Consider the following 22,247-nt stretch of genomic DNA (forward strand, 5'->3'; position numbering starts at 1 on the left):
GTAACAACCTGGGGGATTATATTTTAAAGAAAGTCCCGTTTTCAGTGAGGGCGCATTCAGATTGACCCGTTATCTTAATTTTCCCAGATTAAACTCGGCACTGAACGCAACATCAAAGGACCCCGATGACGTCAAGAGGAGCATCTGTTTTATGCCTGAGTGCCTTTGTGTTTTTATAGCTGTCACTTGCAAAGTGTACACTTCAGTCTAAAGTGTTCAAAGTGTTCTACGATTTACTCAATTATGTTCTACTTTAACCTAAATGTATGGTCATATATCTAGAATAGTAAACAAATGGATGGACTGTCATCATTATTAGTGGTGCTAGTAAGATTTTGTTTTTCAAAACATTTAAAAAAAGATGTTACACTGACAAAATTAGATATATTACTCCTTTTTAAAAACCCCAATATCTAAACTGATGAAATGTTATTAATCTGGTTATTATTTTAGCAAAATAGTATGTACATGAAATGATTTGGTTCAATAAATATATATATATATATATATATATATATATATATATATATATATATATATATATATATATATATATATATATATATATATATATATATATATATATATATATATATATATATATATATATATATATATATATATATATATATATATATATATATATATAGAGAGAGAGAGAGAGAGAGAGAGAGATTTTAACATAAAAGCTACAAGACTTGAAAATGTAAAACTGATCGATTTTAAATTGACAAGAGCTATTCAATTAGTTTTTGGGTTTTTTTTTTCCAAGAAATTTCAGTTAAACGCTATCTTTTTAGCAGACCATGACGATTTTTACTTTTATGTATTTTCCTCTACATATTATTTAGTATGCCATTGGATTATTTTTTATTGTTATATATTGTTATACAACTACTATTTTGAAAATGTCGGTTTATATGTGTTCAATGTGTCAATAAAGTTTGAGGGGGAAAAATTGTTGCCTAGCATTGTAGTAAGGTCACTGATGGTAGGATGGACTGTTTTCAAAGTTATTCTATGAACCGGACTTTCTGAATTGGCGTGTTTTCATGACACACGGATGAAGGAGCGCGCGCTACGTGTGCGTGTCTGCGTGCATGTTTGTGTACGTGTGTGTGTGTGTGTGTGTGTGTGTGTGTGTGTGTGTGTGTGTCGGCTCTCGTCTGAGGAGAAGCCTCTCTCAGAGACAAGTTGAGACAGACAGAGCGGCGAAGGTGTGGCTGCAGGGCGGCAGTCATTAGGAGGAGGCCTGTCAGTGCCGTCCAAGTGTCACGGGTGGAAACTTTATGGGACTTTTCCTGACTTCCTATCTTTATTCCGCGACTCTACTCACTCTTGTTCTGAGGCCAATGACAGAGTAAGGAGGTGTGAGTCGGAGAGGCAGAGCCAAGAACAAATCTCAAGACAGCAGCAGGAGCAGCAGGAGGAACAGCGAGAGGGAGCAGGTTGGATTTCGCTGTCTTTGGGGACCTGAAATCGGCATTGCCGGATCCGAACCCTCAGGTCATGCACATGTTGCCTGTGAGATCTGGACAAATCTAACACTCTGCCATGGAGAAAGCTTAACTGCTGGACGAAAGAGGTAAATCTTCACTGGTGTTGGCACCGTGAATGCGTTAATGAGTGAACCAAATGTAGTTTTGCCAACGCAGTGGTGAGCAAAGCTCTATAAGGGCTGTGTGTAAGGAAATTATTTTAAGCTACCCTAAAGCTTAAAGCTTCCTCTCACATTTTCTGTCGGTATTTCTGGAAGCCTAATATTGCCGGAAAAAAATAAAATAGAATATATTTTTTTAAAAAGAGTTTGGAATTACACACAGTACAAAAAAAGCTAAGGCTACTCAAATTTGGTCAAAATAAATTAAACTTTTAAAGTTAACACCGAAACAATACCAGAAATTAACATTCTAACTGAAAATTTGAAATACTGAATCAAATCACTTCGATTTACACACAATCTAATCTAATCTTTATTTCTTGTTGTTGATTTATGTTACTTAATCTCCAGGATTTATCATAGTTTTGATTTATGCAATGTATTTTTTAAAACCCAGTTCTTCCAAAAAGGAAAAAATGATGAAAAATTAGTAATGATTAAAAAAAAAAAAACTTTTGGAGTAAGACAGATTAAAAATCCAAATTTAGTCTAACTAAATTAAACTAAGTTAAACTTTAAAGTCAATACTGAAATAATAGCACACATTTGAATTTCTCACAAAAAATTAGAAATACTGAATCAAATCAAACTTTGATTTACACATAATGTAATTTCTTTCTTTCTTTCTTTCTTTCTTCTGAGACAAAACAGCTGTGTCTGATCTAAAATAGACTACACTTACAATTTATTATTTATTTTAATGGAACTGTATGCAACATTAATAGCCTATCTATGATTCAGAGTTTAAAATTGGGATTGCCTGCATGTGGCTCTCAACATGGAGGTGGCTGAGCTGATGGCTAGCAGCTAACAGTGCAAACAGGGTGAACTACCAGCCAACAGTGTTAACCTGTGTGGGCACTATGGTTCTGCAATGATGCCATTCAGTCAGTCAGTGTAACTGCCATATAGCATAGTGCATCCATCCATCTATCCATCCATCCATCCATCCATCCATCCATCCATTTTCCTCCACATTTTTCCTCCATCCACTCCACCATCCTGGACCAGGTCGCGGGGGCAACAGGCGAAGCAGAGAGTTTCAGACATCCCTCACACCAGCAACACTTTCCAGCTCCCCCTGGGGGACCCCAAGGCATTCCTAGGCCAGACGAGATATGTAATCCCCCAGCATGTTCTGGGTCAGCCATGTGGCCTCCTACCAGTTGGACTTGCCCGGAACACCTCTAACGGGAGGCGCCTGGGAGGCATCCTGATCAGATGCCGAACCACCTCTACTGGCCCCTCGCAATGCAAAGGAGCAGCAGCCCAACTCCAAGCTCCTCCCGGATGTCAAACTCATTTCAGCCGCTTGTATCCACAAACTCATTCTTTCTGTCACTATGCAGAGCTCATGACCAATGGTGAGGGCTGGAACATAGATGGATTGGTAAATTGAGAGCTTTGCCTTCCAGCTCAGCTTCTTCTTCACCACAACGGTCAGGTGAAGAGCCCACATCACTGTAGACGCAGCACAAACCACCTGTCCATCTCACGCTCCATTCTGCCCTAACTTGTGAACAAGACCCTGAGATACCTGAACTCCTTCCCTTGGGGCAGCATCTCCCTCCCCACCCACAGAGGACAATCCACCGTTTTTCAGCAGAGAACCATGGCCTCATATTTGGAGGTGCTGACTCTGATCCTGACTGCTTCACACTTGGCTGCAAACCACCCCAGTGCATGCAGGTCACAGTGTGATGAAGTCAACAGAACCACATCGTCTGCAAAAGCAGAGATGCAATTCTGAGGTCCCCAAACAGGACCCTTTCCTTCCCCTGGCTGCGCCTTGAGATCCTGTCCATGAATATCACAAACAGGATCGACAAAGCTGGCAGAGCCCAACACCAGCAGGGAGTTTGGCTTTACGCTGAGTATGCAGACACAGCTCTCACTTTGGTCATACAGGGAACAAATAGTTTGCAGCAGTGACCCCGGTACCCTGTATTCCCGCAGTACCCCCCACAGGACTCCCCGCAGGACACGGTTGTAGGCCTTCTCCAGGTCCAGAAAACACATGTAGACCGAATGAGCAAACTCCCAAGACCCCTCCAGTAGCCTTGGAAGGGTAAAGAGCTGGTCCACTGTTTCACAACCTTGAATCAGACGTTCGACTATCGATGGGAGCTTCCTTTCCAGCACCCTGCATAGCATAGTGCAGTAAAAGTAAAAGTTTCGAGACAATAAATCAAAATGCTGTTTCATGAAGATTTTTTTTTTTTTCCAAGCCAAAATGATGATTCTAAGTCATTAAAATTTGACTGAGTATCTCATGATTTTTAAATTCAGTGGGATACACACACAGGGACACACATGCATTGACATGCAGGCACTGCTGGACCTGCTACCACAACAAACCACAGAGAAGCTCAGAATACAACATTAACAAAGGGAGCATGACTTCATTCTCTGCTCAGGACGCCAACACTCCACTATATCGCTACATAGAAAATAGTGGTTTTCTGCCATATTGATGCTCTGAATGTTGCTTACAGAAGCTTTAACATGTAATTTTATGATTTTATCTTGTGTGTGTGTGTGCATAATTTAGAAGGATTAAAAAACGTTTCATTTGGCGAAGTTGGCTCCTGACTGGGCAGCTGTTCAGTAGAAAGAGTATGCAGAACAGTTGAGTGTCTCTTTGAGCCATTTTTTTCTGATTGTCCAATGTTATTGCCTTTCCTGATCTTCTGCTGTACTTAGTAAGCTGTGCTTCACTGCAACTCTGACCTCTTCATAACCCAACTTAACTCTGTCTGTTTTTTAATGTTTTTACAGCACTTTCTTTTCTTACGCCATTCCACCATTGTCAGACAGCTACCATGCGCAGATTCAGCTCAGAGGGATCCCTGTTGGATCTGGACTTCCTCCCATGGAGGAGGGTGGCACTGAAGAACCCAGATTATGGGAAGAACCAGGAGACTGGCACCTACAAACCTCATTTGGAGAGAGATGAGCTGGACGGGAGCTCAACCCCTGTGACTCCCACCATCCAGGAGCCGAGTCCCAGCCAGGGGGGGAAGAAGGAGCTGACCAAGGAGCACAGCATCAGCATGGAGAATCTAAGCGAGCTGGGGAAACAGGACAAGAGCCACCTGGGAGTTTGTGTCATCGGTGAAGGCTGCAGGGCCTATAGTGACAGCCAGCTGGTCCCGGCCAACCAGGGCAGCACAGAGAGCATGGAGAGAGACGATTTGCCTCCCCAGTCTCCTTCTTCCTCCTCCAACCCCTTCTCCTTCAAATCCCAGCACAGGAACGTCCACAAACCCAAACTGTCAGCCGCCAAACTGCACCTCAAGAGTCTCTTCAGCCAGGTAGGACACCAGTTCAGTCTCAGTTCACTCTGTAGAACAGCTATAGCCATATTAACCCTTTGAAATCTGGATCGACACCTTTCACAAGCTATTTAACCCTTTGAAACTTAAGCAAATTGGTTTTATTCCCTTTAGAAATGTTGAGGAAAGGGCAATTAACAAATTAACAGCTTGGCAAGAAATGTCCCACAAATTGACAGAAATTAGTGAAAGGTGATGAGGAAATCACCCGAAAATCAATTTTAAAAAGGGGGAGGGGTATTAGAAAACGATCAAATAATAACTACAGGAATATGGAATATAATATATGGAAACTGTATTTATCTTTGTTAGAATTTAATATTTTAAATTATGTTACAGGGATATTTTTATTTTTTATTTTATGTTTTTTTTTTTTTTTATTTATATGTTTTTTTATATTTATTATCAAACCTTATATATATATATAAGGGTTTGATTTGCTACAAATCTTACCAAACATTACATTTCTGCTGGACATTTTTTAAATTTTCTGTAGGGTTCTAGATTTTTTTTCCACTTTCCATTGATTGTTTTCTGTTCATTTCAGTTAGCTGAAATTGCCACTTTAATAAAACAGTAATGTAGCTGCTAGAAATTAACTGGTTATACTTAACTCAACAAGTTGAGTTAACCATTTTAACGCAAACAGAATGACCTCCAAGTGCTATGGGTGAAATCATCCAGCTTCCATGTGAACAGCTCCAGCTGGTGATGATGACCATGTGAAATGGTTGAGAGTTTGGAAAAAGCGATTCAGCGTACCATGAGCTGGGATTGTTGTGAGACTTAAGATATACTTAGATAAAAGAGAAAGAAGACAAAAAATGATTGTTATGTACCCACAAGATGACAGAAGGGGCGATCACACTGAGACGCATTGTGCCAGGCGAGACTGCTCCAAAAACGCTTTGGAAGCCAATCTGGAAAAACAGCTGGAAATGCCTGTGAAACGTGGTTGCCTGTTCCTGGCTAAGAGTGACACTGACAAATAATGTGACTTTGCGCCTTAAGCGGAAAAATTTAAAATATTCTAATGATTATGTGGGCCCAAAAACTGCCGAAAACATATGTCGCAAAGCAGCAAGAGGGGAGAGTATGCGCGCTGTTCCGTAGAGGAATAATGGCTGTGCTGGCGAAGCTTTTCTAGCAGCACGTCTTGGTAAGATTGGTCCCTAATTTCTGAAATCTGATCGTATCCTTGTCTGCTCCTTCTCATCGGTTTGTCAGAGCTGTAGCTGAGATTACAGATGTAGAGCCAGTTCTATGTGACAGTAAACCCTGAAAGGTTTTACACTGAAAGCTGCTGTATTGTGTTTTCAGAGATTGAAACGGGGGGAAGATCAGTTAAAGTTAAGTTAACTTTGTGGTTTCTGTTTCAGAGTCCTCATTCCTCACACTCCAACCTGGCCAACATAGAACAGAAAGACAGGTAAGAGTCCTATTTATTGTCACTGCTTAATTGTTGCTTATGGACATATAGATATTATCTCAGGTAAAATAATTGTCATGTATGTCTGCACCATACTCAAACATTAGACAAACATTGGATGTCTTAAAACAAAATTCATTCAATTTCAGTCAGTACTTTTATGCCTCTGTACCGGCAATAGTCATTACATTAGGGGCATTAAGTTTTCGGGTTGTCCATTGTTGGACACAAGAATGAATTGATTAAATAGATAAAGATATCTCAAAAAACACTTTGAGGGAATTTATTCACATGTGGTGCAAATATCCACCTGGACTCAAGAATGGACTGATATGAATTTGGTAGTCATAGGTCAAGGTCATTGTGGTCTTGTCCATCGAAATTCTCGTGAACGTGATATCTTGAGGGAATTTTCTCAAGTATTTTCAAAAATATCCTGATTAGAATATGGTGCTCAAAGGTCACCGTGACCTTGTGTATGTCTCATTCATGTGAACGTGATATCTGAAGAAGGCCTCAAGGGATTTTCCTCATGTTTGGCGCAAATGTCCACTAGGACTCAGTGATGAAATGATTAGAATTCAGAGGTCAAAAGATGGGCCTTACAAGACATGATTTTGGCCCAAACTCAAGAATTTCTACACCAATTATGACAAAATTCCATTACATTAAGACATTATGTAAAAGGTCAAAGGTCATGTTCACTGTGACATCACATTGTTAAGGAAAACACTTTTCTTACCCTTACATGTCATATCTTAGGAAAGGAATGGGAAACATTTGATCAGATACTGAAATGGTGACACTAATCTTGTAACTGTGCTGAGTGTAGAGCTCTTCTGTGGTGCAGGAGGAAGATGTATGGGAAACATCTGTCTTTTCACTGTTATGGATGCAAACTTGTAACTGTAACTTGACAATCGTGTGACATTAAGTCTAGTTTAATCTTATAAGATTGTTGTGGAGCCACACATTGTCCTGATGTGTGATATGATATCAGTATCTTTTGGTATGAACTCCTCTGGCTGACGTCTGCTGCCTCACCCTGTGCTTTTGTGCTCCTGGTCCACAGTGCTACGGAGAGGAGGTCTCGCTTGCTTTTCATGCGTCAGTGGAGTCAGGTTGGTCACAGTAAGAAGAGGAAAATCAGTCGAGAAGAGCTGGAAGAATGGGCCGAGTCCCTGAACGCCCTGCTGCTCAGCCAAAGTAAGTCGTGCTTTGTTCTGAGGCTGGAGTTTGATTTAGCTAAACACTTCTTACAGGCAGAAATCCGAGGAAAGGAATTCTCCTTTTTCAAGTTTATTAACTTGATTATTTTCTATTGAAATCACAAAATAAGCAGGGATGTCTCTAAAAAAAACATTGTCAGGTTGGCAGCATATGTTGCTCCAAAACGTGTATGTACCTTTTAGCATTCATGGTACCTTCACAGATGAGCAAGTAACCCATGATACCATGGGCACTTACACATCCCATACCATCACAGATGCTGGCTTTCAGCAAGGGATGCACGATGTTGAACTTAATATATTATATTTAATATGTAATATGCTGATTTTTAACAAATAATTTGTCCGTTAATAAAACAGTTTATCAGCTTCAACATTAAATATCTCCTCTTTGTGATGTATTCAATGGAATATAGGTCAGAAAAGATTTGCAAATCATTACAGTCTGTTTTACATCTTTTTACATTTTACAGTGTCCCAACTTTTTTTGGAATCAGGTTGTACTATTTCCTCTTAGTCTTTACTCCATACCTGTCCATTCTTACCCACAGTGACGCTGACACATACAAACATATGGCTCCTACAAGGCACATAACTCAGCCCTCCCTGCAACAATAACCTTTATTTAGCAAATGTAACCTTTTACCTTCTGACTTATGTGTATTCACACACATCATGTCATCTGCCTTGTGTTCGTGTCTGCTTTTTTCAGTTAGCTTCTTTGTGTTACCATACCATACCATATAAAAAAAAAAAAAAAAGAACCAAAAGGAAAATATGAGATTGAATATAATACAAATCTTTATTGTCCACTTAAGTGAAAACTTGCAATGATAAGGTAATGGTAACACTATGCCAATAATACAGGACAAGAAGAAGACTCAAAGCTAATATAAATAGTTTTCACTTTAGATCATACACAAAGGCTTTATGGATTTTTATGAGGTCGGAGATGCGTTCAGCATGTGTATATTAATCCTGCATTTCACTGATGTTAGCTGATAGCTCTTCCTCTGCCCCTCGCACTCATCATAGAGGTTCTGACCTGAACTCTACACCCTGACATTTAACTGACTGACCACTTCTGCCTTCAAGAAATGTTTGTGCAACTAAAAGTCAAATCTGTCTCAAGTTCCCTTTGCATTTGTCTCAACTCCTATGTTGCCGCAGTGATGTTGACATCTGAGCTGACGTCACTGGTTAGTGTGTGCTATGCAATAAAACTAAAAGAGCAGCACTTACCCTGACCCTGCTGCCACTATGAATAGAACAGATAGTTAACACCACTATAAGAACATCAGAAATCTCTGCCCTCACACGGTGTTTCACCAGGTTGACGTTAACAAGGATTATAGTTAAAACATTGTGTGATTAGGACACGTCTACACATGTAGATTCCTTCATCACCTCATTGTTTCCTGGAAGTGTTATCTTTCTTGACATATTCCACTACCTGCCCGTTTTCAATGACACACTCACATTGTTACCCGGATCAACAAACCCAACCAGGCCCTGATCAAACCCTCTGATTACACACACACAGCAGTACAGGATGCTTGAAATTCCACAGAATGTTTCCATTGGCTTTTGTGGCAACAGCGTGTCTTAATGTTTGATGTTTGTTACTACAGGTGATGTTCTTAATGTTATTACTTATCAGTTCATGGAGGTGCTTGTCATACCTATCAGACAGTCACTGGTTTTCCTTTATTTCACCACAGTGGAACTACTATTACTGCCTCATAGTTGCCCCCACCCACCACTTACAGTTTTCATCCATGTCTTCAATATAATTAAATTCAGCCTATTATCACGAATCACAATTTGCCTCAGAGGGCTTTACAGCATAAGACATCGGTCTGTCCTTCGACCCTCACATTGACTAAGGAACCCTCCCCAGAACAAAACAGAAAAACTTTTTTTTTGACATTTTCAATGTCAGAGTAAGTCCAATAGTCACAACGAGAAGTAGTCAGGCTAAAAAAATGACTGACATCACTCAGTCTATCTCAGCTGAGGTGGAGATCTAATCTGAATTAATGATGCTATCAAAAGTAAAAAGAAATGTCCCCCTCTGCTGCTTTGATTTTGATCTTTTTTTAATCTGTCCCTTGCAAATTCCCCAAGTTTTAGGGAGTTCAAGACTTAATCATCAGAGTTTTCTCTTGAACAATCTGTTCAGTTATCATTGCCTAGTAATGTAGTTACAAGTACAGAGGAGTCTGACATTGTTACACAACAGTAACAAAACTCCATTGCTGATGTCTAGATAAACAAGCAGATGGGACATCGGAGGAGCTGAGATGTCTGCTCGACCTCTGTTTAAACGGATGTTAAGTGCTCTGTGGAATGGAGGAACCGGAAAAAGCTTTTCTAAGCGGATGCATATAAAGCCATTTACAGTGACCTGCAGTCCTGACTGGAGGCCCAAACACAAAGAGAGAAAAAGAAAGGCCATTAGCAGAAGCAGATCCCACCATTAATGTGAGCTCACCCCATCAACTGACTGTTTGTGTGGTAAACTGGGAATGTGTTGTGTGTTCACAGAACATCTACTAACATCTACTCCAGTTCACAACAGCGCATGTCATTACAGAGGAAGAGCAGGAGTGATATCTTTACTGCTTCACATATTAATCCAGTCTGAGTCAGGCTTTTGGCCACAGTAAAAACAGGAATGATGTTTGAGCATGTTTTCATGTTTCTTGCTGATTTTACAGGGAAATGAAAGCTGAAAGCTCAGGTCATCAACTCCTGCATGCCAAAACTATGGTTTTACTTGTACTGAGTAACTTAGACATTAATTTAATTCTGGTTTCATGTTTGACATAAAAAAATGCTGCTGATATTAATCAGTGCTCTACAGTTGAAGGTCAGTGGCTGATATGACAGTTTTAAAATGGTGTTTTAGTCGTTTAGTTGATAGCCCTGGGCTCACAATATCAGGTATACTGAGTGAGGAAAAAAACAATAACATATCCAAAGTCTTTGGTAATAAAAGCAGATGGCACAAATTTGATGCCAAATGGGGCTGATTACTTGTTTTCTGCTGCAGTTTGATTGGCTATTCGCCAAGTACTAATTTTGACATTTGCTTGTAGTTTGCATAAGTTGCAGAAGATATTAACTGTAGTCACTAGGTGGGTTTCCATTACAGATTTGTACAAAATTTAAGTGACATTTTCATAATGTCGATAAAACACAATTGCAGGATGACTGCGTTTCCATTGAGTGATGTTCTGCGACTTCTCCTCTGGTGCAACATCCCAGTAACCATAGTGATGGATGTTCAAAACGTTAGCAGCTTTATTTCTATTGCAGCCACCGCACTAGCCGTCATTATTTACAATCCAATGATGAGGGATTTCTGGGAGGTGATAGTCCAGGATTTCACAGAGGAATTGTGGATTCAAAACTTCCAGATTATCCACTGAACCTCTGAAGAGTTATGTGATGCAATAACAGCTCTTGTAGCTCCTGCTGCATCATGAGGGAGCCAGTTTCTACTGACAAGCACATAGCCATAACATCATGTGAGCTAGAAAAAAAAAAGTGTTTTCATTGCAGTTTTGCTAGATATGTTTTTTTTTTTTTTTTTTTTTTTTTGATTCGCCCAAAATACCACCTCATGCGTGCGCACTTTTTGTGATAAATGGGAGTTTTTTTAAAATTGATTAAATATTTTATATTTGCAATTTCATTGTGCACAATTTCAGGGTTGATAGAAATCCACTTTGTGATTGCTGTTGAAACAAATTTAACACATTTTTCACCAACTAATTTAGTTAAATGTGTTATATTTCTGTTCTTTTGCCATGTTTAACTTCTGTATTGTGAACATAACATAACAATACAAATTAAAAATCAAATTTTTAATAATGTCAAGCAAGATTTCTGTGCATTCCTTATTTACACATGCAGTAGGAGCAGTCAAAGGCAGCTGTATATTTTGTTACTACGTACAAAAAGATTTGAGTGTTTTTGAATCGCCAGGAATACCACCTCATGCGAGTGTAGTAAAATTTTTTGTGATAAATGGGAGTGTTTTTTTTGGCAACTGATGTGTTTCCTTTAGGTGAATTTTAAATTTGCACAGTTAATGGAAACCCACTTACTATGAGTGATGTGGATTATCTTCTACAACACAAATGTGGAAGTCAGCCTTTTGTCAGAAAACGTGACATTAAACACTTTGTGCCCATTAGCCTCAGGACAATGTAATAAACCCAGCTGCTGGTAAAATAATGACAGATCTTACATGAAACGCTATTCCAGAGAAATATGGGTAATTGCAAGCTTTTCAGAGAAGACATTCTTTTGCTTCCTGTGTGTGTTTTTTCAGAGGGTATGATAGTTGGTCAAGGACAGGCTCTTATCTCAAGCATCTTTCTGAGAAGATTAAACATGAAAGCAGCAGCTCACTGCGGTCAGACTGGTTTGGCAGAGCAAACACACTGTAGCAACCCAAACTTAAAGCACATGCAGAGGAGGAATTGATCAGAATAACAGCAGATAGTGAAGAACAGGTGTGCACTCAATCAGTGGGAGCTAGTACTTTATGTCAAATTTCTTTGCATCTGTGCTAATTAGGTGTTGACCCTTTAAACCTCAAAACATCACATATGTATATCTAAAAGGGATACTTCGCCATTTTCAACCAGCTTTGTATCAAAACAATGTGGGTAAGTATGTGTAGATGAACTGTGGTTCACTTCCCTCCATCTAACCAGTGCCTACATATCCCTCCCCCTCACTCAGCGAAACACTGCCCGACGATGTAAGTTTATGCAAAATGTGTCATCGGGCAGAGTTTCACTGGCTCTCAGACTGTTGCTCAAACGACAGGCTGTACTTCCACATTTTCGTATTGCCCGCCACCGTGGACACAAAGAGTATAGAAGTGGACCAGGAGACAGACCTGCTCCTCTCCCTTTCTCTCAAACTCAGACAGAAATCCAATCAAATCAGATAAATATAAATCAAGAGTATGTCACTGCACTGCAAATTTCTGGCCTCAGATGTTCCTTTTATTCCTTGTGAATTCAAAGAGGTGTTATTTTTCGTTACATAATCTTGCTGTAAAGATGTGCAGAATTTATTTATATTGAAAAAAAGTGAACTTTCTTAACAGAAAGACCTTCTGTGTCTCCTCTCCTCTGATTTCCTAACATTCACTATATTTTGAGCTTTGATTTCAAGCAGAGTTGCAGGGGGCTGCTCGATGTGCTCTTACTGTCGTGTGCACAGAGCTGCCTGAGGACTAGCTTGAGCTCTCTGTGTGACTTGGCCTCCTTATCAGTGCCATGCTAATTTACTGTCCTGTGAAGCTGACGTGTCAACTGTGGCATGTTGTAGGTGTGGTGTCAGCAGTTTAAAGCCGTCTCGGTACAAAGCAGTCAGCCATGTTTGATAGTGCAGACTTAAAACAAGCCGTGGATTAATAAAGTCAAGCAGAAAGACCGCTCAAGCAGGCGTCGTGTGTGTGCCAAGCTTTTACTATCAACCTGTGAAACTCTGCTGCTGGCAACACATGTGGGTTAGTGATGGACTTATAAGGCCTGAGGGCTTGTTGTGTCAGTGCTCTGTATGTGTCAGTGCTCTGTGTGTGGGTGTCTTCTTGTAACATGTGACGTTGCACAGTGAGGTAAGCCCCACTTATCTTCTCCCTCCTCCTCCTCTCAGCTGGTGTTGCAGTGTTTGGAGCATTCCTGCGCTCCGAGTTCAGCGAGGAGAATCTGCAGTTTTATCTGGCCTGTGAGCAGTACAAGCACTCATCCAACAACTTCAGCCTGCACAGGAGGGCCAAGGACATCTGCGCCACCTACATCCAGCCGGGTGCCCCCCGAGAGGTACGAGCCTACTTTTATATCCAGTGTTGCACCAAAAGCTATGCAACCTCCCCTTAATGAAACAGGAAGTTCAATTGGCTCTTTGATACCTGAGCAAATTAGCCAGATTTCTTTCAAAAACTTTCAAAGAGGGCGACCAGCAACTTCACAAAAAATCACCCTAACAATAGCAAAAAATTAGTAAAAAGTAACATATTATCACCTAAAAATAAGCAAATAAAATAATAAAATGACCATAATAAAGAAAAGATTTTATTTTTCTGTAATATAACTTTAAAGATAAAATAATAATAACTATAGTTTTCTGAACATTTTCCCCAATTTGTTAATAATATCTTTTACCTTTTACTATTTTTTCCCTTTTTTTTTAATAAATCAAACCAATTCTCAGGTTTCAGAGGTGCTCGTGAAAAACACAGCACAATAAAACTGATGTTGATCCAGAGGTTAAAGGGTTAAAGTCCTGCCACATGTCTATACTTTACTTTCTGCACAGTCTCTTGTTTTATAACTCAAAGTATGCACCTCCATCCAAACAATGTGCTGTGTGTGCGTTGGGTGCACCTTGTGTTTACGGAAGCCTGTGTGGGCGGTTCAGCTTTGACGTCACAGTGTTGTACTAATAGCTGCATTCAGGGAGAGCCGCTTTTCCACAAACAGAGCTTCAACCAGAGTTCAACCAGAGTAAAAATCTATTACGTAAACTCAATGAAAAGATTTTCTTTTAAAATAACTTATATTTAATTAGGAGCACTTTTTTTTTTTTTTTGGAAAACGGGTCTGAATGTTGTGTGTAAACTGAAGTAAATTTACGTGTATTCTGGCATTCATCAACATGTTAGTAGCTCCGATCTTTATGTAGGTTCTAACAAAACTTAAAGCTACCTCTGACTGCTCAAACTGCTTGTGTAAACAAGGAATGCACAGAAATATTGCTTATCATTATTAGAAATTAGATTTTTTATTCGTTTTGTGCTCTGTTATGTTCACAATACGCAGATTCCTTTGAAACACTGAAGTTATACATGACATACAAGTAGAAATGTAACACATTTAGCTAAGTTAGTCGACCATAACAATAATGCAACATTATCTCTATGCATCATTTTTGTTAAAATAAATGTTAAATAGCTCAAATTTCCTACAGCCATCACTGATTTATATAGATTTACCCTGTACGCACAAAATAACATTTCTGGCATCCCTTTCCTGCTAAACTGAAGAAGGACAGGGAACCCCACAAGTCTTTCATCTGTTTGAATGGCAAGACTGTGGGTAGGTTTCCATTAACCCTCAAATTGCAAAATTTGAAATTGTGAATGTAAATATTGAAAAATGTCAATTTGGAAAAAACAAAGCAAAAAAGTTCTTAAGATCCTATGAGGTGGTATTTCAGGTGATTCGAAAATGTCATATTTTGCAAAACTGCCATGGAAGCACTTTTTTTGGCTTTTCTAGCTCACATGATGTTATGGCTATGTGCTTGTTGGTAGGAACTAGCTCCCTCATGATGCAGCAGGAGCTACAAGAGGTGTTATTGCATCACATAACTCTTCAAACTTTGAGCGGATCATCCAGAAGCTTTGAATCCACAGTTCCTCTGTGAAACTGTGGATCACCTCCCAGAAGTCCCTCATACGTGGTCGCTCCCACATATAAGGGGCTCAACTTTCCATTATGGCTCAATAACACGCCTGCATGGTCTTGGATTGAAATAATGACGACTAGTGCGGTGGCTGCAACAGAAATAAAGCTGCTAATGTTTTGAACATCCATCACCATGGTTACTGGGATGTTGCACCAGAGGAGAAGTCGCAGAACATCAGTCAGTGGAAACACAGTCAGCTCACAATTATGTTAAAACGAAATTCCGAAAATACTGCTTGAATTTTGTGCAAATTTGTAATGGAAACCTGCTTACTATTTTGTGTCCCTCAACCTTTATTTTTTGTCCCTTAAGTGTTTCCTTTCATTAATTTCTGCATTCCCACACATTTTGCTTTCCCTCACATTTCTCTTTGTATTTTGTTGTACATTTCCTCACATTAACTTTGATGTCACACTTTACATGCACTTATTGCTCATTACTTCTTTCCAAGCCTCGGCAGTGTACAGCCACCATCTGTGAGTGCAGCTGCAGCTGCAGTGGCTCTACTGTAACTCTTACTCTTACTTATCCCAAGGCTGGGGTGTCCAAACTTTCTTGAATGGAGACCAGGTTAGATCATGTGAAATAATTTGGGGGCCAGCTGCTTCTAGTGTTGTATGGGGTTACTTAAAAAAAAAAAACATACAAATAGCACAAATGCAACTGTTGCATCTTCCATCTTCTGAATAGTTCCTGTTCAGGGAATGTCTACAGACTGTATGATAGACCAATGTCTTTCTTTCTTAAAAACAATCTACAGATGACAAATAAATAACTAAAAACAAGTTTTGCTTTGATTTTAGCAATAAAAATGAACAAAGGCAAACTGAAAAATGTAGACGGCTTCAAGTCAGTTCTGCATTTTGTACAGTTTTGCAGCTGAAATTGTCGAGTTTTGAAAATGACAAATTCTGAAAACATAACACAACTATAGTCCAACATTAGTTCCACGTTAACAGATCATGTTATTGGCAGTGTTGAAATGAGCGGACCACAGGTCTGTTGTAGTAAAGTCAGACGACGTCCCCTCGAGCTCTCTGTGATCTTTTCACGCGTACAGTTGTACAGGTGAGGCAGGCCAGCTGGTAGCACATAGTTGGGGTGGATAGTTTTCAGCATGTGGATGAACCTGCAGGCTTTTCCTCTGTATGTATGGCCACCGTATCTTTAGCAATATGTAGCTCGACTGAATCTGTAACAGCTTTGCAGCGGGACACACTGGAGGAATGATTCCACTAATGTCGGCTGCTTTTTACCGGCTGTTTGTGGGCTGATGTGGTCTAGTGCATCAGAGTGAGACACATTTCTCCCACTCAGCTACATGTTTGACATGGTGAAATAAATTGGTCATGCTGCTGCCTTTAGTTGCAACAGCCTTTAAGCAAACTTTGCAGCGGACTGTGGATTGTTACAGATCTGACGCCGCAAAACCGAACCAGTTCCAAACGACTGATGAGACTGTGCCTTTTTGGAAACGGACTCTTCATTGTCATGAATGCTTGCTGTCATGTTGTCATGTGTATGTTTATTTCATAGACTGTGCATAATGATGGACAACATGACAGTTTCCCCAAAGTGAGGTTATTCAGTCTCGATCACCCCCTGGTGTCTGACTGCAGTACAGTTCCTAAGACCCGCCCCTTCATGTTAGTGAATGGTCATTGGCCAAACAAGTATAAGTAGAAGTACACACCAAATACATTTTTCCGAAAGATGGTTTCTGTCATTGAAGGTTGTTCTCATCACTCTGATGTTTGATTTTATGATAAATTCGGTTTTAATGAGTTAAACTATACAAAAGAGGGCTTCTTCGCCATGATTGACAGCTGTGACAGCCAATCCGTGCACTTGCATTCAGTGGAGCTGCTCACGATTGGACGGACAGGTGTTTTAGCGGGAACTCCCCCAACGCGGATATCGCTGCTGCGCAGATGCAGGGCTCCCAATGACATCACCATTGCAAGATGGCAACACTCGCATCTCAGATATTTTAACCTCACCTCAGCATAGCGGGGTAAGTGGGGGTGCATCGTCCATCTTTACGTACAGTCTATGGTTTTTCTCTAGAAGGAAGGTGCAGGGGAAGAGTGCAACCCACAGTTAGCCGTTACGTTAACTACGGAAGCCCAAAGAGAGCGGCAGAGGAAGTTGAAATGAACATTTTTTTCATTGTTTTTATTTCATTGTAAATGTTCTCGTAAACCACAAATTTGCATTAATCAGTAAAAGCGATATATCACCCAGCTCTATCGAATAGCCATGATTGGCCGGACTTTGGACACGAAGGCTGTGCATATTTTTCCATAAGCTCTCGGAAGTGATGGTGAAAACTACACGAGCAATACTTTGGCTGTAATACTCTGGAACTGACCTAATATGAGTGTACTGTGTACTGACCGAGTGTGTCTACGTGTTGCAGGTGAACCTGGACAGTAAGACCAGAGACCTGACCATCCAGCTGCTGCAGGCTCCCTCTCACACCTCTCTGAACCACGCACAGAAACGCATCTACTCTCTGCTGGACACAGACTGTTATCCCCGCTTCCTCCAGTCAAACATCTACCTCTCCGTACTGCGAGAGGCCAACTAGACGCCTCGTGCTGGTGACACACCTGGACTCACAGTCACTCAGTGGTCTCCAGGACTTCCTGAAAACTGTGGATCAGAAATGTCTTCAAAAGAAAGAGCTATTATGGAGGATGTTAGTGTAAAAAAATATTTTAGAAATATATGTGGGGCAAAAGGTTGATGCTAATTGATCACTGTCTGTAGGAATAGAAGGCACTTAAATTAATATATTTCTTTTTGGAGAGTAGGGTGTCCAGATTAATAATATTTAATGTCTGTTTGCTTACAGTTTTCATGTTATCCTAAGCTAACCAGGTCCTGACTGCGGCTCCCTACTTAACCCTTTGAAACTGGGACAAATTGGTTTGATTTCTTTTTTTAAAAAATGAGGGAAAAAAGCAATGAATAGCTTTGAAAGAACTGTCCTACAAAGTGGAAGAAATCAATAACAAGTGACAAAGAAAATTAGCTGAAAATATAATTAGAATATTTATAATAATAAATAATCAATTTAAACTTATATGAAAGAATTTTTTTGTGGTCATTTTTAAGTGTTTTTGTTTATTGACTTTACTTCTTTTTTGCTTGCTACTTTTTGGGCCATGTGTTGTGAAGTTGCATATTGCCTTCTTGCAGTGCTGTTGAAAGAAAGCAAACCATTTTGCTCAAGTTTCAGAGTGTTAAAGGGATAGTTCCTATTTTTTTAAGTTGGGCTGTATGGGGTGGTTATCTATATAGACACTATATTAAAAATAGCAGATGTCAGTCATCACACCCCGTTTGGAGAAGCAGGCTGGAGTCATATATAAATGCTAAGCGATGTACTGCTGTGGAGAGATCAGCAACAATATGTATTTTATTCTCCTAAAAAAAACTATCAGCTTAAGGCCATGATTAGATGAGAATGGCCCTACTAAAAAATGGAAAAGTCTTTCCTTTGCATTTTAAAAAAATTCCATGTTCCAATGATAACATTGTGTTATGTACACAGATACGCAAAAAAACGACACTCCACAGACGATCTCACGTGCAAAGTGCAGCCGTGACGTCACCATTCTCACAGGATCTGCACATTACCAGTTTACATGGCCACAGAAGGGGTTGTTTTCAAAAGATTACACTTTGGAACCCTGTTTCAAAAATGTGCTTATTTAAGCCCCCAAAACACTGTCGATGTGTGAACGTAAGCCCAACAAGAAGTGAACGTTTCGTGCAAAAACCATTGCCATTTAAACAGCCCCAAAGTGTATGCTACAGTATTTTTACTACTTTACCCTAATTCAGACAGTGATTTTAAATTAAGCCGTTACATCACTTTTTTTCAAAGCCAGACTCTATTGAGAAAAACTGTGATTTAACATCTCTGAACACAGGAACTGCTGCTCTAACACTGACTCCATCATTTTTCTGTGTTATTGTGTGACGTTTAAAAGGGTTAGTTCGGATTCACTAAAGTCAAAACACAAAAAAACTAACTGATGGGGGCAGCATGAGACAAGCAGCTCCTGTGTTCAGTGAGCTAAAATGACTGTTTTTCTCAGTGGAGTCTGGTGGCTTTGAGGGGAGCAGAAATGGGGACTTAAAGCCATTAAGGGTTTCCTCTTCAAAAAGGGCTGTCTGATGGAGTGGTGAAAATACTCTCATAATGGCATATATTTCAGATGATATTGCTTTTTTTAGGTGGCTATATAGGTTTTGCCTCTGACCCCTCCACAGCAGTACACAGCTTAGCTTCTGCGTCAGACTTCAGCCTGCTTCTCCAAACTTGAAGTGTGTCGACTGGCTTGTAATACATTGACTATGGATAAGTACCCTGCAAAAACCCCACTTCAGAAAATCTGACCTGTCGCTTTAACACGGACGTTTGATTAACAGTGATCCTTTCATCCCACATAAAAAAAAACAAAACTATTTCCCAAAATGTTAAACTTTTCCTTGACTTGTTGCTGGCCCTGGTAACTTGGAAAAACAGATGAGGCAGTTTAGTTTCCCTCCCTTCACATGCCCATGAAACTGTGCAGCTCTCATTGTAATGATTAAACATCCTCCCTGCGAGCAGCTCATGTCCCCACGGTCCAATAAGCTCAGCCTGAGTTTCCTCTGCTGACACAAAGGAAAAACAAGTTCAGCAAGAATGAGCTCTTTGCTGGAAAAGGTCAAAGTACTGCATGACTTTCTTACATGGTAAAGGTGGGAAACCTGAGCAAATTGACTCGAACAGGTACACAGACGACATGGCGACAGGAAGCTCAGTCCTGTTCTCAACACTCTGCTCCAGCGCTCACACAAAGACAAACTTTTTGCATACAATGGCCTCTGAAACACGCTATAATTTAAGTAGGTTGTTTGTAATGAGTATGTTGAGTAGCATTTCCTTGACTGTTGGTCCTGCAAAAATCACAACAGCCTCATAATGAGGAAGAATATTTGAAAGAAAGAGAGAACAGCTGAAGTGTTTGTAAGGTGTGAGAGTTTCAAAGAGAAAGAAATAAAATCCAGTTTTTGTAGCCGTGTGTCTGTTTATTGTGCAGTGGTCATTCAGAGATGATCAGTGCATTCAGAGCTGCAGGGGTTGCTGGGATACTGAATGACAGCAAACATTAAAGCTGCAGTCTGTGGTCGGTTCTACGCTTGAGCCAAACCTTTAGTTTCTGTTTTCCATTCATTTATCAATATTCAGCCACTTATCCAGGTCTGTGTGTATAGATAGATAGATAGATACCGGTAATGGTAAAACAGAAAGAAAAATTCAAAATTACAAATCATTTACTGTTATGATGCTGGCAATATGTTAGAATATCAACATATATCAGTTTGTTACCATGGAATTAGTAGTATTACCAGATATTACAACATGTTGAAAAAATCATACTGATTAATTTATTGAGTAATTAATTTACTGAGTAATTTATTTCACCAAGTATATGATGGAATAACATTAAATACATGCATTTAACAACATCCTTATTTATTTCATAAAAATGCTGATTTATTATCTTAGCATCACTACTAGGGGACAGTAAAAAATGTACTATAAAATGTATGATATTTAATACAATAACTGATCAGAAGTTCATTTATATCTCAGCAAACAGTCAATGTATACTAACTGTGCTCCTGCTGTGGCTGCTTGACAACCTCACAGGCAGAGAAACTTGAGCCTAATGTTCCTCCTACCCTCTTTTTAAATGGTGTTTTACATTCTGTTTTCTCTGTGAAAACACCAGAACAAGAAGGACCAGTAGGAACCTGCAGTCTCTAAATATGCAGATTAACCCTTTGAAACCTGGATCAGCATTGATATTCTTGTGTTGCATTTTTTTAAAGCTATGTGAAATGTTGATAAAATATAAAAATATTTAGAATGTTCAGAATTATATATACACATATATATAAATGTAACATTGTTAGAGACTTAGAATTTTTTAAGAGCTTTTTGAGGTATTTCCTTGTTTGTTTTTGTTTTCACTCTCCTTTTTTAAGCTTATTTTCAGGTAATTTTCCTGTACTTTCAAAAAATTTGTTCCAAACTTTTATCAAATTTCTTTTCATGAGTTGCTTATTATTTAATATTGTTAGAGACTTAGAATTTTTTAAGCACTTTTGAGGCATTTCCTTATTTGTTATTGTTTTCACTCTCCTTTTTTTAGCGTATTTTCAGGTAATTTTCTTGTACTTTCAAAAAATTTGTTTTGTCAAATTTGTTTTCATAAGTTGCTCATTGCTTTCTCCCTATTTTTGAAAGAAATCAATCCAATGAGCTAAGGTTTCAAAGGGTTACACTTGGCTCTACTATGAAGTGTGTCTTGCTTTTGTTTGTGACCTGTGTTCTCCACTGCGCTGAGCAGTCATCGCTTTGTAGTGATGGCGCTGTAACCCGTCACTCCATCAGCTGATCGACTGCGTCCTCTAAGGCACACACAGCCTCCATCCTCTCTATTATCCTGTGTTTTGGCATAAGTACTGTCAATCATTAAATATTGGCTTCCAGATTGAATGAGCATATAAATGTGAGCACATTTCACAGTTTATGTTATTTTGCTGTGAAACCACAATAGTGTTTGGCAGCAGACTGCCTAAAGATCCCAGACTGCACAGCATGCTCTGACTCAGCTCACTGAAATTACTCCCAGAGGGATTTTGGGTATAATTTACAGATGTTGACATTTGATAAACAGAACTTCCTCATGCTTGTGACCTAACTTACAAGGAAAAAGATTTTCACTTATACAAGTGTTGTGCTTCCAGGGTGATTTATGTGTTTTGAATATCTGCCTCAGAAAGTTGCACCTCCGCCCTGATTCACTGGAAGTGACTGGGACCTCTCAGCAGTGTACATTGGCAACACTGTTTGAGAGAAAAAGGCAGAAAGTAGTTGCATGGCTATGTGCTGAGAGGATTCTGTGGAAATATGTATTCTTGTTTGAACTAGGGCGATATGGCCTAAAAATAAAATCTCAGATTTTTTCACACCAAACCCAATTTATGATTTTAATCCATTTTTCCCCTTCTTTAAAACAAACTACAAA

The 22,247-nt window shown here is 39.5% G+C and overlaps 1 protein-coding gene across 1 annotated transcript; it reads left to right on the forward strand.

Moving 5' to 3' along the window:
* The first annotated feature begins 1,215 nt into the window (after nt 1–1,215).
* si:ch211-152p11.4 (regulator of G-protein signaling 1) lies at nt 1,216–18,221 on the forward strand. Its single transcript, XM_042506824.1, has 6 exons — nt 1,216–1,585; nt 4,439–4,974; nt 6,375–6,424; nt 7,497–7,630; nt 13,336–13,502; nt 17,570–18,221. The coding sequence occupies exons 2-6, from the start codon at nt 4,483–4,485 to the stop codon at nt 17,738–17,740; spliced, it is 1,014 nt and encodes a 337-aa protein (XP_042362758.1). The 5' UTR covers nt 1,216–1,585; nt 4,439–4,482; the 3' UTR covers nt 17,741–18,221.
* Nucleotides 18,222–22,247: the final 4,026 nt, after the last annotated feature.

This window comes from Plectropomus leopardus, chromosome 18 (genome assembly GCF_008729295.1).
Source record: "Plectropomus leopardus isolate mb chromosome 18, YSFRI_Pleo_2.0, whole genome shotgun sequence".
In the NCBI taxonomy this organism is placed as follows: Eukaryota; Metazoa; Chordata; class Actinopteri; order Perciformes; family Serranidae; genus Plectropomus; species Plectropomus leopardus.

What these genes read in the sequence shown, in the direction of transcription:
- si:ch211-152p11.4 (XM_042506824.1), top strand. Translation starts at nt 4,483, where the DNA reads ATGCGCAGATTCAGCTCAGAGGGATCCCTGTTGGATCTGGACTTCCTC. An exon ending in CGCCCTGCTGCTCAGCCAAA is followed by an intron (nt 7,631 to 13,335) that starts GTAAGTCGTGCT and finishes TCCTCCTCTCAG; the next exon opens with CTGGTGTTGCAGTGTTTGGA. An exon ending in AGCCGGGTGCCCCCCGAGAG is followed by an intron (nt 13,503 to 17,569) that starts GTACGAGCCTAC and finishes TACGTGTTGCAG; the next exon opens with GTGAACCTGGACAGTAAGAC.